Source organism: Rhinoderma darwinii, chromosome 3 (assembly GCF_050947455.1).
Source record: "Rhinoderma darwinii isolate aRhiDar2 chromosome 3, aRhiDar2.hap1, whole genome shotgun sequence".
NCBI classification, from domain to species: Eukaryota; Metazoa; Chordata; class Amphibia; order Anura; family Rhinodermatidae; genus Rhinoderma; species Rhinoderma darwinii.
In genome coordinates, this window is record NC_134689.1 from 372,871,847 (window position 1) to 372,891,648 (window position 19,802).

At 44.5% G+C, this 19,802-nt stretch overlaps 1 protein-coding gene across 1 annotated transcript in view; it reads left to right on the top strand.

Moving 5' to 3' along the window:
• Window positions 1-6,214: 6,214 nt before the first annotated feature.
• LOC142750509 (adhesion G protein-coupled receptor E3-like) overlaps window positions 6,215-19,802 on the top strand; it is a 127,248-nt gene continuing 113,660 nt past the window's right edge. The window contains exon 1 of the mRNA XM_075859511.1: window positions 6,215-6,320. Coding sequence (XP_075715626.1) covers window positions 6,215-6,320 — 106 coding nt within the window. The remainder of the gene's footprint in view (window positions 6,321-19,802) is intronic.

Genomic DNA, 19,802 nt, shown 5'->3' on the forward strand with positions numbered 1-19,802 from the left:
GCAACAAAGGAGTGGCTCAATAAGTAGAACATTAAGGTCATAGAGTGGCCTAGCCAGTCTCCAGACCTTAATCCCATCGAAAACCTATGGAGGGAGCTGAAGATCCGAGTTGCCAAGCGACAGCCTTGAAATCTTAATGATTTACAGATGATCTGCAAAGAGGAGTGGGCCACAATTCCATCTAACATGTGTGCAAACCTCATCATCAACTACAAAAAACGTCTGACTGATGTGCTTGCCAACAAGGGTTTTGCCACCAAGTATTAAGTCTTGTTTGCCAAAGGGATCAAATACTTATATGTGATTTTCTGTTTTTTTTTTTAATATAATCTATCTCTCACTGGTAAAATTAACCTAGCCTAAAAATTCTAGACTGTTCATGTCTTTGACAGTGGGCAAACTTACAAAATCAGCAAGGGATCAAATACTTATTTCCTTCACTGTATATATATATATATATATATATATACATATATATATATATATATATATATATATATATATATATATATATATATATATATATCCAAAAAGAAAATTCAGCAGCACTCCCATGATCCAGATGAAAAAGTGAAGTTTATTGCGCCAACATGGCAAATGCAACGTTTCCATCCCACCTTGGGACCTTTTTCAAGCATGCACAATAAACTTCACTTTTTCATCTGGATCATCGGAGTGCTGCTGAATTTTCTTTTTGGATATATGTATGGTCTTTGGATCGGGACTATCCGCTGGCACCCTTCATTACTTGATCTCGTACTTGAAAACAGAGTGCTGCCGTCTTTCTACTGGTATATATATATATATATACACACATACACACATACGTACCACTACTACGGATCTAACAGGTTGTGGGCAGCGGTTTTCCAAGCCTAAAGATACCCACTTAACATGACTTCAGGGCTCTCATTGCTACCATGTACTTCACCCTTATGAGTAACAACAACTGGTGAACTTAACCTCTCAACTCCACGTAATAAAACGCTTTTGAAATGTTGTAGTTTGCAGTACTGATATTTACATACATTATGATAATAAACCTTAACCCTTTAAGGACCAGGCCATTTTGCATGTTAATAACCAAGGATTATTTTTATTTTTTTCACGGTCGCATTCCAAGAGTCGTAACTTTTTTTTTATTCCGTTGACATAGCCGTATAAGGGCTTGTTTTTTGTGGGACGAGTTGTATTTTGTAATTGTACCATTTTTAGATGCTTATAATGTATCGATTAACTTTATTTTAGGAGAGAATTTAAAATAAGCTATTCCAGCATTGATTTTCACGTTATAGATTTACGCCGTTTACTATGCAGCATAAATAACATGTTAACTTTATTCTATGGGTCGGCTCGATTAAGGGTATACCAAATATGTAAAGTTTTTATATGTTTTTCTACGTTTGCCCAATAAAAACCCTTTTAGAAAAAAATTACTTGTTTTTGCATCGCCGCATTTCAAGAGCCGTAACTTTTTTATTTTTCCGTCAATGTGGCCATATGTGGGCTTGATTTTTGCGGGCCAAGGTGTAGTTTTCATTCGTACTATTTTGGGGGTACATAGGATTTACTTTTATTTAATTTTTTATCGGGGGAATGGGAGAAAAGAGAATTTTGCCGTTGTTTTTTGCGTTTTTTTTGGACACCGTTCATCCGGCGGTTTAATTAATGTGTTACATAGTTACATAGTTTGTACGGTTGAAAAAAGACACATGTCCATCAAGTTGAACCATTAATCAAAGTCGTTACAATCACGGGGATTCCATATATGTATATGTGTTATTTGTTTTGACACTTTTACTAAATAAAACCACTTTTTGTGCAGTTTTATTTTATTTTGACTGTAATTTTGTTTTTCACAAACTTTATTTAACTGCTTTACATTTTTTTTTTTTAAGTCCCACAGGGGACTTCACTATGCGATCTGCTGATCGCATATATAATGCTTTGGTATACTTAGTATACCAAAGCATTATTGCCTGTCAGTGTAAAACTGACAGTCAATCTATTAGGCCATGCCTCCGGCATAGCCTAACAGGCATCTGCTGAAGACAGACCTGGGGGCCTTTGTTAGAACCCCGGCTGCCATGGAAACCCGACGGCGCCCCACAAAGAAGATTTCTTTGCGGGTGCGCCGATTGGGTGACAGAGGGAGCTCCCTCCCTCTGTCAAACACATTAGATGTCGCTGTCGCTATTGACAGCGGCATTTAATGGGTTAAACTGCCGGAATCAGAGCGCGCTTCGATTCCGGCAGTTTCAGCAGGAGTCAGGTTGTGTATAACAGCCGTGCTCCTGCCGCTGATCGCGTGTGTACACTGGCAGTACCCACGCGATCAGAGGACGGATATATCCGTCCCTTTGCGGGAACTAACTCCTGCACAGGACAGATATATATGTCCTTCGTCGTAAAGAGGTTAAACAATATGGCGTCAAGGAATAAGATAATGCTATCACCAATCTCAATATTTTCCCCCCAGGTTTAGGTCCTATCAGAGCATTGACAAGTCCTGTACATCTTGAACTCTTCTGTTTTCTGCTTTTCACTGACTGTCACCCTTAGCGTAACCCACACAGTAGTGGAGTCAGACTGTACGCTGGTGTCCAGTGGGGAATTTATTAGTACCCACCTACTAGTCACTTACTTGTCTTCTGCTGAGAACAGTTGGATGCTACTGACTGGTTCACTCAGGTCTTTGGTCTTTGCTTTACCTTGACAATTGCTGATGTCAGCAGGACTTGGTGTGGTCCTTCTCATCCGTAAAACACCGGGCTGTACACAGCACTTTGTATTGTGAGCCTCGAGTAAGTTCCCTCGTAGGCGGATTAGTGGAGTTTTATTATGACTCCAGCAAGTTGCTTGTCTTGCCTTCAGCTCATCTCAGTGATGGAGTTGATCAATTTGAAGTCTTTTTGTTTAAGTTTGTTGGCACTTGCTAGGGACCGAACTTTGTCAATTGTTAAAATAAATGTTCCTCTCCTGATAACATCAACATGCTCTATAAAAGTTGTTCTAACTGCCTGTGATAAAAGTGGCAAGCCTTTTTCCATAGCCTATGTTCACATCTGCGTTGGGGTCCTGTTCTGACGTTCCGTCTGAGTTCTCCATCAGAACGTGACCCTGAGCAGACACAAACTGACACCGACGGAAACCAGAGGTTTCCATTTCCATCCCCATTGATGTCAATGGTGACGGATCCGGTGCCCGTGGTTTCGGTTTGTCTCTTTTGTGCATCGGATCCGTCATTTTGCCGGAAGCAATAGCCTGCTGCTGCTATGTTGTATCTGGCTGGTTATGAAAATTGGGGGGGACCCCACATCGTTCTTTCCAATTATTATATTATTTTTTTTTAAATGACGTGGGTTTTTCATAACCAACCATATACAATAAAGCAGCAGCAGGCTAGCATTATCGGGGGGGGGGGGGGGGGGGGCTGTTTCTGGCCTTCCCCAGCCTGATAACACTAGCCCGCAGCTGCCCCAGTATCCGACCATCACTACAGATGGTCAAGTACTGGATTGTACCCGACTCTTCCCGGCACCCCTGGAGGCCATACAGGGCCCATGTGTGATACTGTCAGGTAGGCTTAGATACAGGGTCCAACAGACAGTAATCTTATACAGTATAAGATTACTGTCTGCTGGAGCCTTGTATCTAAGCCTACCATGTGGTAGGCTTAGACACAGGGTCCAACAGACAGTATCACGATGCCCTGTATCTAAGCTTACCATGTGGTTATGTAAGATGCTTAGATACAGGGCCCCAGCAGACAGTAATCTTATACAGTATAAGATTACTCCAGCAGAAAAAAATGGGACATAGATAACTTCAAAACCACAAAAAAGGCCATACTTGCTAAGTGGGTGGGTGAAAACTTGTTCCCAGCAGGACGCAGCCAGGTCAAAAATGCTTCAAAAGGAGAGAGCATTAAATAGTCATAGCCACTCCCACTAGTCTTAAGAGGAGTGGCGAACTAAGTGCTCACAAGTGTGCGATAAATGAGTGTCAGTGTTAGTGTAGTGCTAGGGTGTGAATGTATGGTGTAAAAGAAATGTCTATGGTATAGAAGTGTCAGAACTGTGTGATAATGTAATAAAAAATAAATAACTAATAAGTGTGATGAATAGGGGTCAGTGCTGTGAATAGTACATGAGGTGTCAGTACTATGTGTAATACATGGAGGGATAATGCGCCATATATGGACAGTGATGTCAGGGGCTTCCCCAGAGACAGAGTCCCGGAGCAGAGCTTCTAGCGCTCTGCCTGGGACTCCTTCTCTCCCTCTGACATAACATTCTAATATTCTGGGATTTTGGCCGCTTGCTGCCAAAAACAACAGGAGGCGCAGGGTGAAATCTCGACAGTCTTGTTTTGACCCACAGGCCAGAAATAGGTCATCAACATACTGCAACAACCGGGTGGCAGCAGCGGGCGGGGTCCAGCCTTACAATACTGCAGCAAACTGTATTGCTTTGTTATCTTTTTGTTTCCCAAACATTGGGAAGAGATTTCCCACATTTGTCAGTCCATTCTCATTTGCACCGGTCTGCTCCTCAGACTCGTCTTCGACACATACACACAAACACTGCACACATGTAACCCCCCCCATCATAATCTACATTAGTCATCATCATCCTTACTTCCTTGCATGCAACCACCAGGAATCACTTGCTCTGCCACTTTAAGCCACGTGCTTTGCTTTTCCTGTCAACTCATGATCATTCACCATCCCTTGTTCATCTCTCCACAAACCATTTATCCACATCCAAACAACCATCTTTCAACATGCCTGCCTTTTTAAGCATTCTTTGACAGTTTGTTGTAGTGTCTTTGCCCGCCCTGTTTGTCACGATTTCTTTGAATGTATTCCACTGGGCTCCCCTTGTCACTCTGCCCTCTGAGTTCCCCATTATCAGGACTTAACCTGAGAAGTCCTTGTAGTACTACTGGTACTACCTACAGGATATTGCCCACAAATATCCAACCTTTCTGCCACCTACGGACAATCTGTCCCCTATAGACAGTTGTGTAACCTACGAACACCTTTAGTACCGCTGCTGGGTCAGTGGTCTGTGGCTCTCAGCGCTGCTGGGTCAGTGGTCTGTGACTCTCAGCTCTGTCACATATGGACAGATGTGTCAACTATGGACACTTGTAGTACCTCTGAGACAGTGGTCTGGGATTCCTGACACTCGGCTGCCGATCCAGACTTGAACTACCTGGCACTCAGCTCTCTCAGAACAAACGGGCAACAGGGTAATCTTTCCTCTGATCCTTAGCAATTTTTCACAACAGCCAAATAATAAATGAAATGAACAACAACAGACCTAAAACCATACAACACAAATCCAACAGCCACCAATTTATTGCAAGTTCATTCTACAAAACCTTCATCTTCTTCACCTTCCCATACAGACAGCTGGACCACACTCAACGGACACACTACCGGACCTCTGAAATTAGGTTTCTTTATCGGGACAAGTTCTTTTTTCAACTGCCCAAGCTGTAATCCCTGAGCAACATCAAAAACATTTACATGTATATTACCACTCCTCTCAACCGTCCGCTCAGTCACCTCAACCTAGGGGTTTGTTACTCCTCATATTTCTCATCAGCCTTACTTTTAACATTTACACTGTCGACAATATCTTCTCTTGCCTTCATAAAATTAATGCACTCATACCCTTCATACCATGAACCCATTTACATCACATCTTCAATCATTCATCACAAAAATAATTTTCAGCATACCTCTGGACAAGTGACTCCGTTCCGGAGATTGTCTAGTCATAACAGCTAATTCAAGGTCTCAACAATACATGATTTAAACGGTTTGTGTATGAATAAGTTTCTTACCGCGGTTTTATTGTTTCACTGATACATCGATGCCTGACCTCCCAGTGACAGCTATCAGATGATTAAACTCCCGGTTTTTTGGCACCAAAAACTGTAGACACAATCCTGGCCAAAATATATTAAAATGAAGGTTTGATGGGTGTGTCAAAGGACACCGTCAGTAAACTTGCTCAGTTCCAAATCCATTAATTATATCAAAATATCAGAGAGAAGTAAGAGACACAGAGACAATGCTTGTATACCCAAAAATCCCTCTATGTTTTATTTATAGAATGCAATTACAATAGTATCAAAAGGGAATAGGCTTGAGCTCAGTCAATCATTTACAAATGAGACGTTGGCTCCAGCTCAACCAATCATGTACAAATGGGACGTTGGCTCCAGCTCAGTCAATCACGAGCAAGAAAGGCATCTTATGAAAACTTACTGTAAGAATGAATGCTTCATCTCACGAGAAATAATGAGTAAGATAAGATTTCTCCAAAACAACCTTCAGCTGCAAGGCCAATACGTACATTCTCCTAGCAGACCCAGATAAAGAATGATAAACATAGCTAAGAATGTTTAACCTTATGAATGTCCAGACAATCCCAGCATAAATTTAATTTTATAGAGAAACAGATGATTCTTCAAAATATAAAATGCATTCTTCATACAAGATGGAGTCATATAACAACGCTTACAAAATAGAGTCACATAAACATATTTTGCTCACTTTCACAATACCACAGGACACCTTTTGACAAAACATGCACATAACCTAAGTGATTTGGGCATTTTATAGATACAGATGACTAGTATGATGACAAAACATTTTACTAAAAGGTTCTAGTAACCGCGGAAGCCCAAACATTGTAGTCTATAAACAGTGGACTATATCCAGGCTTAATTTTTAGGAAAAGAAGCTCTCCTCTATATTATTCTTTAATAGTGTAGGGGTGGGAGGGTAATTATATGATGTACGCATAAAGTAGGTCTAATATAGAACTAATGTAGAACTATCTAATTACCTGCCATGAATGGGGATGCCATCTTTATGGAGTTAAAGGGGTTGTCCGACAAAAATAAAAGCTATTTATTTTTCTTTTCTGAATTGAGTAAACTTTGTAATAGACTTTCTGTTCCAAACCTGCACGGATCGCCGTTTGTCAGTCCCCATCGTATGGACCCGGAAGTTTGAAGCGGCCGTTCTTGTGGTGACGCTCCGACACAGGCTTCGGGGGGAAGGATCCCCCCTTCTCTGTGTCATGATGACGCGGATGAAGAGACTGGCTCTTTAGCTCAATTCATCAGCTAAGACAGCCGCTTCTCCAATACGGCTGATTCAGAGACCGAGAAGGGGGCTGGCTTAGCTGTTGAATTGAGTCAGACAGTGAGTCCCTTCATCCGCGCCATTAGAACACAGAGAGTAGGGGGGAGCTCCTTACCCCTGGAGCCTGTGTCGCGTGTCACTTCAAGAACGGCCGCCCCGATTTCCTGGGCAGGGGCGTAACTAGGAAACACTGGGCCCCATAGAAACTTTTGACTGGGCCCCCTCTCCCCTGGGTGCCACACACAGCCCGCCCTTGTAGATAGTGTCCCCCTGTAAATAGTGGCATACAGCCCCCTCCTGTAGACAGTGCTATACAGCCCCCCTGTAGACAGTGCTATACAGCCCCCCTGTAGACTGTGATATACAGAGTGCCCTGTAGAAAGTGCTATACAGCCTCCCCATACAGTGCTATACAGCCCCCCCCCCTGTAGACAGTGCTATACTTTCAAATATCACACAGAGGGTCAATCGATGCGGCGTGCAGAGGCAAATTGTTTTTCTTTTAAGCCACGCCTCTAATCCCACTCAATCCCCGCCCATATACACCCGGTTCAGCTCACACAGTATCATGCTCCCATAGTGCCCCCCACACAGTATAATGCCCCCATAGCTGCCACCATACAGTATAATGCCCCCATACAGTATAATGCCCACACAGCTATCCCATACAGTATAATGCCCACACAGATGCCCCATGCAGTGTAATGCTCACACAGATGCCCCATGCAGTATAATGCCCACGAAGATGGGCCATACAGTATAATGCCCACATAGATGCCCTCATGCAGTACAATGCCCAAACAAATTCCCCCATACAGCATAATGCCCCATAGCTGCGCCCATGCAGCATAATACCCCCATAGCTGCCCCACACAGTATAAAGCCCCCATAGCTGCCCCACACACTATAATGTTCTCCATAGCTTCCCACACACAGTATAATGCCTCCATAGCTGCCCCACAGTATATAGCCCACCATAGCAGCCCACACAGTATAATGCCCCCCATAGGGGCAGTTTAATGCCGCACAGTATATTGCCCCCACAGTATAATGCCCCCCATGGGGGCAGCATAATGCCCCATAGCTGCCCCCATGCAACATAATACACCCATAGCTGCCCCACACAGTATAATGCCCCCCATGGGGGCAGCATAATGCCCCATAGCTGCCCCATGCACCATAATACCCCCATAGCTGCCCCACACACTATAATGCTCTCCATAGCTTCCCACACACAGTATAATGCCTCCCATAGCTGCCCCACAGTATATTGCCCCCATAGCAGCCCCATGCATTATAATGCTCCCTCATTGCTGCCCCCACATTAGAATGCCCCCCATAGCTGCCCCCACAGTTTAATGCCTCCACAGTATAGTGCCCCCCATAGCTATCCCCACAATATAATTCCCCCATTGCTGCCCCCACAATATAATGCCCCCATAGCTGCCCCCACAGTATAATACCCTTCATAGCTGCCCCCACAGTATAATGCCATCCATAGCTTTCCCACAGTATAATACAACCCAGTATAATGCCCCCATAGCTGCCCCCACAGTATAATGCCAAACATAGCTGACCCCACAGTATAATGCTCCTCATATAGTATAATGCCATCCATAGCTGTCCCCACAGTATAATGCACCCATACAGTACAATTCCCCCCATAGCTGCCCCCACAGTATAATTCCATCCATAGCTGTCCCGACAGTATAATGCCCCCCACAGCTTTCCCCACAGTATAATGCCACCCATACAGTATAATGCCCCTCATATAGTAAAATGCTCCTATAGCTGCCACCATATCAGCCCCCTTCCCTACCCAGTATAATGCCCCATAGTGCCTAATAGAAAAATAATAACATAACTACTTACCTATCCCCGTTCCCACGACGGGTGGAGGATCCTTCTCCTCCAGTCTGTGCTGTGAGTGACTAGGCACAGACAGGCGTAATGACGTCTCAACATGCAGAGTGAATGCTGGAGCAAGTAGCCGTCAGCTCTTGCTCCAGCATTCAGGAAGTGGGACTGTCAGGGATCATTAGCCTGTATATTGCTTGCAAAAACATTATTACTTTATATCATTATTTTCCACAAAGAACTTGAATGTAACATGATGGAGCCTGCATCAGGAACACGCCTATGGAGACACCGCCCCTGGAATGCAACAGGAGTGTACAGATGAACTCACAGCTGAATAGAGCCAATAGGGCTTAAGTACGTCCCACATCTCTAGGGAGGAGATTTGTAAATTCTTTGTTCAATAAAGTTCTATTGTACTTCATGCTTCACTGAGGGAGGATGTCTACCACCATTTCTGTCTGGTATATCTCTTCCATGCATGCCCTCAGTTTCCAACTTACGGAAGTGGTTATTCGGTGTGAAATAACAGGGAAAAGGAAGTTACCCTGACAATTGGCGCCCAAGCGTGGGGCTACACTCGAGGGAATCTCGGAATCCGGACAACCGACAATCACAGGGTGAGACAGACGACCCGGGACTGCCCACTGAAGGAGCCTGATCACCTCCACAATAACACGGTAAGTCAGTTGATTTTATAAATCTTTGACTTATCTGTGTTAGTGGACGGTCTTGTGGGAATCTGTATAACCCTGGTTGATTGCCTGGATTAGCTGAGGCGAGAGGAGCGACATCCCCGATGTGTGGTCACGAACCCGTAAGAACTTAGTCGCGCCCGACTAACCATCCTCTGGGTAATTAGGGACTAGATAAGTCGTGGGTAATATTCCGGCTAGACCAAGAGAGTTGCAGACCGAGAAATTGTAATATTCCGGCTAGACCAAGAGAGTTGCAGACCGAAAATTGTTATATAGATTAGGTGAAGGATATAGAAGGTTAGAATGGATGGTTTACGGTCCATATTCAAATCATCAGGATCGCCCGTACCTGGATGATCCTATTCGTATGATTTGGTGAAGGGAAGGGAAACAGTACGTGAGTAAAATGAAGAAATTGATGGAAGTGTGTGTGATGCATAGGGGAGGGCGGCTACAAGCCAGAGACTAGGCAAAAGGTATTCGAGAGAACAAAGGGAAGTTAGAAATAAGAAAGGCATTGTATTATGTTATATGTATTAGAAACCACAGGACCAGCCACCACCCTATAATGGCGTCAGTCCCTCATGTTGGGTGTGTCCTCATTGTGGGCAGCAAAACCCCCCTCACAGCTGTGCAATGTGTTTCCTGTGGGAGAGGCTGCCCCCCACCACCTGATGAGGTCACGCCCGGCCCAATCAAATTAGTATGGAATGATAGCCTTGTTAATTTTGTCATTTCCCTCAGTAAAGAGTTGCCAGTAACACATGCTGCAGTGTTTTCTTCTATTCTAGATTCCGTCCAAGGGTTCCGTCCAAAAGTTACGTTGCATATTTATGTGTTATGATGTGATAAGATTTCATGTTGGAATGTTTTTATGTTAATTCAAATGAATTAAAATACAGGTATTGTGAGACACGGGGGTCTTGAAAATGTATGTACCCTCACTGTTCCCTATTCTTGTATATAGTTTATTGGTTTGCAGTAATCAATATTACTAGATATATTATTTTCTGTTTTATTGAATAACTAATTACAACTGTATTGTTTTGTTTTTGTTTTGTTTTTTTACACATGAGGCCACGTGCTATAGTGCTGCCTATATGTTATTTTGGAAAATGTGAGATGTTTTACAGGTAAATGATTGCAAGTCATTTTAAAGATAAAATGTATTTTTGTCAGGAGAAAGTCATTTTTGTTCCAGGCTGTTGTGTATTACAGGGGGTTAAACTAGTGCCCCCCAGATAGAGTGCCCAACCTTATTATAATGAGATGTAGTTTTGAACCCTGCTATATTACTTTCGCAGAGTCCAAAAAGTGGGGAATGGTGAAGGGACTGATCAGGTACAATTTTGGTTTGTTTTGAATTAATGAATTGGGTTCCAGGAGATCTTCAAAATGTATATGAGACCCCAATGAGTAATCTACATTAAATATGTATGAGGGTAACCTAAATGTTGAGGTTTTTCTGTGTAGATCCTTCCAGAACAGTAAATATGGCACTGGGTATGCTGTGCTGTAGTCTCCACCCAATATTAGGTATTGTGTAAGAGACCATCCCCCTCTAGCAAATTTGCACAAGAGGCCGAGGTCACTCACAGAGTCTTTACAGATTTAGTAGAGAAGGAGGTGAAAATTATCTGAACATTGTTAATTTTATGTAAAGATTTTAGTAATTTTTATTTGTTTTTGTATTAATCAAGTATTTACAGAACCTGATAAAAGTGAGATTCTGAAAGGGTTCTGGATTAACAGATGAGTGTGGAGAAGTGTATAACATTTGTTTTTATTTTAGAGAATGAAGACGCCACCCCTTTGAAATGTTCTATCTATACGTGACATGGTTTTTTAATGTAAATTTGTAATGTAGAAATACTTCATCATATACAGTATGTACAAGACAGGATATGAGTCACCAGGTAAATTATCCAGAAACCACTCTCACCTTCTCATTCATCTCAAGGAGCAGAGCTGGAGGTGCTCGCTGAGGCGTATAACCTGGCAGAAGGTAAGATGGCCGACATTTACACTGACTCTTGGTACGCCTTTGGCATCGCCCACAATTATGGGCCCATTGGTAGTAGGACATTTATTGGATCATCGGGTAAGCCAATTGAGAGAGCAAGAGAAGACAGAACTGACAACAAGAGTATGTGCAGCCAGGTATCAGTAAATTGGCTTGTCCCTGGATACAATAATGCCACCGCTAGGTTTGTAGCAGCCTGCATGATGTGCGCACTGCATGACATAGATAAAACAGCACAGGTACCAATGAAAAGTACAGCCCGGCCAGATTACCTGTCCCAGCGACTGCAGAACATACAACTACCCGAGGTAGAAGTGTATGACAATGTGCTCGTGTGTGTAGACCTGTTCTCAGGGGGGCCTGAAGCCTCGCCGGTATCTTCCCCACTGCAGACGTTGTGTGTAGTGACAGGGGAACAGTGCTTATCCCAAGTATTGAACTGGTGTTTGTACAATGATAAGATGTCAGCAGTTCTCCAAATGTTATTCCAAAGTTAATTTGTTTAATAACGATATTCAAAAAGTGTTGTGGGAATATTAAATACTCAGGTTAAATTTTATGTAAAGTTCTGGACCAGCCTTAGCATTGGACTATTGGATGCATGCGTCAGTATTATGTTTGTGTAAATGATAACTTCTTGGTACAAGTAGATTCCCATTTGAAAATTTTTTTGTTGTGAAAGGAAAATTTTAGAGCAGAGAATTCTGGGCAGTGTATATGTGTATATGTATATATATATATATATATATATATATATATATATATATATATATATAAAGAGAAGAATAATCAGTTTGTATATATCAGTTTTAGTTACTGGCCAGTGTGAACGTTTAACATAAATATGTAATTGTTAATGTTTTTCTTCAACTCAATTATCTGATCAAGATCAATTACTTATTATACGATGACAAGATTGTTCTCCACAGGAAGTCTCCAACTGGGAGCGGAAGGCGTGAGAACCAGATTCGAACAGAATGTGAATGGATAAAGGAAGGTAAACCAGTAGCACCCAAGGCACTCTTGATGGCACTTGTATTGATGGTGTATGACCTCACATATGCCCCAAGACTGCAAGGATCGATGTGATAAGATCTAATTGGTATGTCCCAGGTTTTACAGCTGTTGCTGCTAAATTCTGTTAGAGCTGTTTGATTTGCCTACAGAACAGTCCTGGCAGCCCGGTGCCAACCTTATCTTACCCCCCTCCCACGAAGAGAAGAGACCTTGAGAGGCCTTCCCAGGTAAAACGAACCAGAGTAGGGGGAGGAAAAATTGGTTTGAGACACTTTTCAGATAAACGTGGAATCTGTGTATATTTCTGTGAATAGGAGCTGTTCCAGGTAATCAGCTGAGAATAAGATATAAATCCTGCTGAAAAGTGTAATACCAAGTGCAAATACAATGTACCCAGTAAATACACATTGTCTTGATGCCCTGTCCAGTGGAACAGATTCGTTTTTCTTATATAAAGGTGTTTGTTTGATTTAGTTTAAGGGCCTGACATTGTTATTGTATGTACTTAGAACAACGTTTATAGTGTATGCGGATGATGTTATCACCAGATTAGCATTTATTTTAACAATTGATAGGGGTTGGGTCCCCGGCAAGTGCCAGTAAACATGAACTAGAAGACTTTTAATATGATGAACTCCATCACTGAGATGCGGCAGGCGCAGCCTAAGCCAGTACAACGCGTTTGTCATGAACTGACGGCAGTGTCACAATTCTAAGCAGCCGTGCAGACAAGTAACTTGCCAGAGGAAGAGGACAGATGCGGAGGGTTTGTGGTAGTCACAATAAAACTCCACTACTCCGTCTACGTGGGAACTCACCCCAGGCTCACAGCATGAGGTGCTATGTACAGCCCGGTGACGTATACTAAAAGAGACGGTGTCTGACAGATGAGAAGGACCAAACCAAGTTCTGATGACATCAGTAAAGTAAAGACCAAAGACCTGAGTGAATCCGTCAGCAGTATCAAGTATTTTAATAAGTAAGTGACCAGGTGGAGGATAATAATAAATCCCCCACTGGACACCACTGTGCAGTCTGACTCCACAGAAGAGAAGAAGACAGAAGACAGGAGAAGAAGAGGACGAAGATGTACAGGACTTGCAATGTACTGATGGGACCCAAAACCTGAGGGTGATAGCATGAGATTGGTGATAGCATTATATTATTAGTTGAGGCCCTATTGTTTATATTCTCTGAGGTTTATAATTATAATGTGGGTAAATATGCCACGGTACTGCAAATTACGATCTGAGGAGTTTTATGTGGAGGTGTGAGGTGAAGGTCACTGGTTGTTGTCACTCATATGTAAGAAGTACATGGCAGCAATGAGAGCCCATTGGTTATGTTACTCGGGTGTCTTTAGGTTTGGGGAAGATGCTGCCCATGACCTGTTATACCTGCAGGGGTAAAAGTCCCATTAGTACAGTAAGTGACAGTGCGACAATTATGACCAATATAAGTGCCGTGGAGGAGGTTTGGATTATTGCCAATATTAGTAGGTTTAACAGTAAAGAAGGCGAGGGGCTTAGAAGCCAGATTCGAGGGTCCATACAAGGTCCTCCTGATCTCGTCCACTGCAGTTAAGCCGGAAGGAAGGCCGACATGGATACACGCCTCGCACTGCAAGAGGGTCTCTACCAAAGAATGACTATCACGATATACATCCTTATCCTTTTTCGTGTTATTGCACAGAGTGCTGAGGGGGGACATGTAGCAATCACCCAGGCTGATGGGGTGACCACTTTTTGGTATAATTCTTCTAATACACATGTAGCTACATACCAGTTTGAATTTGAGTCTCTTATCCCAATTATTACCGTTAATAAAATGTAGACTGGATTAATTATATATATTACAACCAGCAGCGGTTTGTAAATTATACCCGAGATGCTTTACAAGAGTTAGCCGACCAACTAGGGCCCACTTCAACTGTGCCCACTATGTTTACACAAATAGACGAGGTGACACCGACAGTCCCTTTAAAGACAACCATCCTGTATCCTGAGGAGAATAGGGAAAGTTAGGACCACTCTGAAACCTTGGAAGTCCAGGTACAAAGGGGGGTTACTCATAAGGAGTAGCTCGTCTCAAGCTGGTGAAGAAATCCAAAACCCCTACCCGCCTGGTTCGAGTGGTCAGTAGTAGGTTGCTAGGTAAGACTCAGGGATAGAGTAATAATATTTTTAGGGGGGACTGTCAGGGATCATTAGCCTGTATATTGCTTGCAAAAACATCATTACTTTAAATCAGTATATTCCACAAAGAACTTGAATGTAACAAGATGGAGCCTGCATCAGGAACACGCCTATGGAGACACCGCCCCTGGAATGCAAGAGGAGTGTACAGATGAACTCACAGCTGAATAGAGCCAATAGGGCTTAAGCACGACCCACATCTCTAGGAAGGAGATTTGTAAATTCTTTGTTCAATAAAGTTCTATTGTACTTCCTGCTTCACTGAGGGAAGATGTCTACCACCATTTCTGTCTGGTATGTCTCTTCCATGCATGCCCTCAGTTTTCAACTTACAGAGGTGGTTATTCGGTGTGAAATAACAGGGAAAAGGAAGTTACCCTGACAGGACCAGTGCGGTGAGCACTGTGTGGCTATGGAGGCCCTGTGGGCCCCCAGGCTTACAATTGCGTCCCCTAGAGTTACGCCACTGATACAGTAGCCTATGGCAGAGCAGTGAGCTACCTACCTGCTCTGTCATAGTGTTCAATAGCATCTGTGTCCGAAAGACGCAGACACTATTGAATGTGGCGTCTCTACCACTGTAGCAGTCATAGTGGCTACTAGTGAAGCCTCTGGGCATGTCGGCACGGGCACCCTCATGCCGCGGGCCCTGTAGCAGATGCTATGGCTGCTGGAGCGGTGGTTATGCCACTGCTCCTGGGTACACGCGACGTGGATTGAAAACCTGTGATCCATGCAGGTTTAGAACAGAAAGTATATTACAAAGTTTATTCATTACAGAAAATAATAAATAGTTTTTATTTTTGTCTGAATACCCCTTTAACTCCTATTTTATTTTACTCTTATCTATACAGTTTTTTTTTAGGCTGGTTAAAGGTGCCATTATTTATACCTTGTTGTAATGGGAATGACTTTGCATCTACAATATACTTATCTGATTTTTCTTGCATTTAGAGGTGCTCCTTGGCCTTGGTGTGACTAAGGCTTCATGCCCACTTCAGTCTTTTTCTTCAGGGTGCTAGCCGTTTTCCAGACGGCTAGCAACCTGACCCATTCATTTCAATGGGGCCATGCACACTTCAGTTTTTTGACGGTCCCGTTGCTCCGTTCCAACAAAAGTAGAGCTTGTCCTACTTTGGTCCGAGATTCCGTGACCGTGAGGTCCATGCAAATCAATGGGGCCGTCAAAAAAACTGAAGGCACACGGAAGGCGTCCGTGCAGGGCCGCCATCAGGGGGGTATTAGGGGTAGTGGTGTGAGGGGCCCGGCCAAAACTAATTGAAAGGGGGGCCCGGCAACTGCCTCGACATTCTTTTGGTAGGAAAAAACGGGCCCCTGCAATGGGGCCCGTTTTTTTCACCAAAAGAATGTCGTGAGCTGCTGCTGCTGCTGCTGCTGCGGGCCCCCTCCCCTCGTCATGGGGGGCCGTCAAACCGTCCGCCCGCGCGCGCACCCGATCTCGCGCACAATGAAACTGCCGCGCGTGCGCACTCGCGAGCGCGCATCCACGAACGCCCGCACTGGAGACCGTCCGCGCGCGCACCCGCGATCGACCGCGCGCGCACCCGCAAACGAAGCGCGCACCCGCGACCGGCCGCGCGCGCACCCGCGAACGAAGCGCGCGCAGCCGCGGACACACATGGACAAAACTTACCTGGAGCCTGGCTGGAGGTGAAGGACTGGACGTCTGGACCGAAGACCTCCCCTGGAAGACATCGCCGGAAGAGGACTGGAGTGGGAGCAGCTCTTCTGACACACAGTGAGTAAATTATCTCAAAGTGTTGTTTATGTATGGCCCTGTTTACACAGTATTTTGCAGGCAAAAAAAAATCTGCCTCAAAATTCCTTAAAGAATTTTGAGGCAGATTTTGACCTGCCCACACTATCTTGCCGCGTTTTTTGCTCGCGGCGATTGAGGACAGCAGACAAAAAACTCAGCGAAAAATGCATTTTCTGCCTCCCATTGATTTAGATGGGAGGTCAGAGGCAGAACCGCGGCAAGAAAGGACGTGCTGCTTTTTCTTTTTTCCGCGACTGGCTCCCATTGATTTCAGATTAAATCAATGGGAGGCGGTTTTGGAAGTGGTTTGGTGCTGATTCTGACGCAGCGTCCGAGTCAATGTCAAGGCCCAAAAACTCTGTGAACTGGGCCTTATTGTTAGGGCTTATTCAGACGAACGTGTAATACGTCCGTGCAACGTGCGTGATTTTCACGCGCCTCGTACGGATCTATGTTACTCTATGGTGCCGTGCGGACTGTCAGTGATTTTCACACAGCGTGTGTCCGCTGCGTAAAACTCACGACATGTCCTATATTGGTGCATTGTTCGCGCATCACGCACCCATTGAAGTCAATGGGTGCGTGAAAATCACGCCCAGCACTTCCGCAGCCATATAAACTATGAATGAAATTAGAAAAGCACCGCGTGCTACAAACATACAAACAGAGTGTCATAATGATGGCGGCTGCGCGAAAATCACGCAGCCGCGCATCATACGCTGCTGACACACGGAGCTGTTATGGACCTTTTGCATGCGCAAAATGCCACGTTTTTTGCGCGTGCAAAAAGCACACGCTTGTGTAAATCCGGCCTTAGGGTAGGAACACACTAGGCATGAACACTGCGGATTTTATGCAACACATTTTATTGTGGATAATCCGCAGCGTATCACAGTCGCAGCAGAGTGGATGAGATTTGAACAAATCTCATCCACACGCTGCAAAAATAATGGACCTGCAGTGTGACTTTGGCTTTTTAAGTCGCATGTCAATGTATTCTATGGAATCGCTGCTCCTCTGTTGCGGAAATGCTGCGATTCTGCCGCAAAAATCACACAAGAGAAGAAAAAAAAGGTACTTTTTTAAATTGATAAAGTTTAGACTTGCCCCGGCCGTAGTCCTGGTGACGCGATCCTCTATTCTTAGCGCAGCTCGGCCTCCTGTCATGACGTTTCATCCCATGTGACTGATGCAGCGGTCACATGGTCTACAGCGTCATCCCAGGAGGCGGGGCTACGTTCAGAAGAGAGAGATGCGTCACCAGGACTACGGCCAGGGCAAGTCTAAACTTTTTTTTCCCTGCAGGATTCCCGCAGCGGACACGCCTCACGAAACCTGCGCCACTATTTGGTGCGGTTTTGCTGGCAGAATTCCCTGCGGCTCCCGGGATAAGCTGTGTAGTTTTACTCAGCATATCCGCCTAGTGTGTCCCTTATGATGTCGCTCCTGGAGCTGCTGCCGCTCTCTAAATAGCCAGTTGGTCCAGTAGAATTTGGAATTATTTTTTTTTGTGAACCAGCTTAAAAAAATACAAAACTTTTGTGTTAGGGCCTGTTCACATCACCGTTCGCTTCCGCTCCGGGGTTCCTTCTGAGGTTTCTGTCGGGTGAACCCCGCAACGGAAAGTGAAAGTGACAGCACAGCTTCCGTTTCAGTCACCATTGATCTCAATGGTGACGGAAACATCGCTAATGGTTTCCGTTCGTCACCATTCCGGCTGGTTTTCGGACGGAATTAATAGCGCAGTCGACTGCGCTAATGGTGATGCAAACGGAAGCTGTGCTATCACTTTTACTTTACGTTGCGGGGTTCACCCGACAGAAACCTCAGAAGGAACCCCGGAGCGGAAGCGAACAGTGATGTGAACAGGCCCTAACACCAAAGTTTTGTATTTTTTTAAGCTGGTTCACAAAAAAAAATAATTCTAAATTCTACTGGACCAACTGCCTATTTAGAGACCGGCAGCAGCTCCAGGAGCGACATCATAAGGGACACACTAGGCGGATATGCTGAGTAAAACTACACAGCTTATCCCGGGAGCCGCAGGGAATTCCGCCAGCAAAACCGCACCAAATAGTGGCGCAGGTTTCGTGAGGCGTGTCCGCTGCGGGAATCCTGCAGGGAAAAAAAAGTTTAGACTTACCCCGGCCGTAGTTTAAGTGACGCATCTCTCTCTTCTGAACGTAGCCCCGCCTCCTGGGATGACGCTGTAGACCATGTGACCGCTGCAGCAGTCACATGGGATGAAATGTCATGACAGGAGGCGGGGCTGCGCTAAGAATAGAGGATCGCGTCACCAGGACTACGGCCGGGGCAAGTCTAAACTTTATCAATTTAAAAAAGTGGCTCTTTTTTTTTTTCTCATTTGTGATTTTTGCGGCAGAACCGCAGCATTTCTGCAACAGAGGAGCGGCGATTCCACAGAATACATTGACATGCGACTTAAAAAGCCAAAAAGTCACACTGCAGGTCCATTATTTTTGCAGCGTGTGGATGAGATTTGTTCAAACCTCATCCACTCTGCTGCGACTGTGATACGCTGCGGATTATCCACAATAAAATGTGTTGCATAAAATCCGCAGTGTTCATGCCTAGTGTGTTCCTACCCTAAGGCCGGATTTACACAAGCGTGTGCTTTTTGCGCGCGCAAAAACGTGGCGTTTTGCGCTTGCAAAAGGTCCATAACAGCTCCGTGTGTCAGCAGCGTATGATGCGCGGCTGTGTGATTTTCGCGCAGCCGCCATCATTATGACACTCTGTTTGTATGTTTGTAGCACGTGGTGCTTTTCTGTTTTCATTCATAGTTTATACGGCTGCGGAAGCGCTGGGCGTGATTTTCACGCACCCATTGACTTCAATGGGTGCGTGATGCGCGAACAATGCACAAATATCGGACATGTCGTGAGTTTTACGCAGCGGACTCGCGCTGCGTGAAAATCACTGACAGTCTGCACGGCACCATAGAGTAACATAGGTCTGTGCAAGGCGCGTGAAAATCACACACGTTTCACGGACGTATTACACGTTCGTGTGAATAAGCCCTAACAATAAGGCCCAGTTCAAC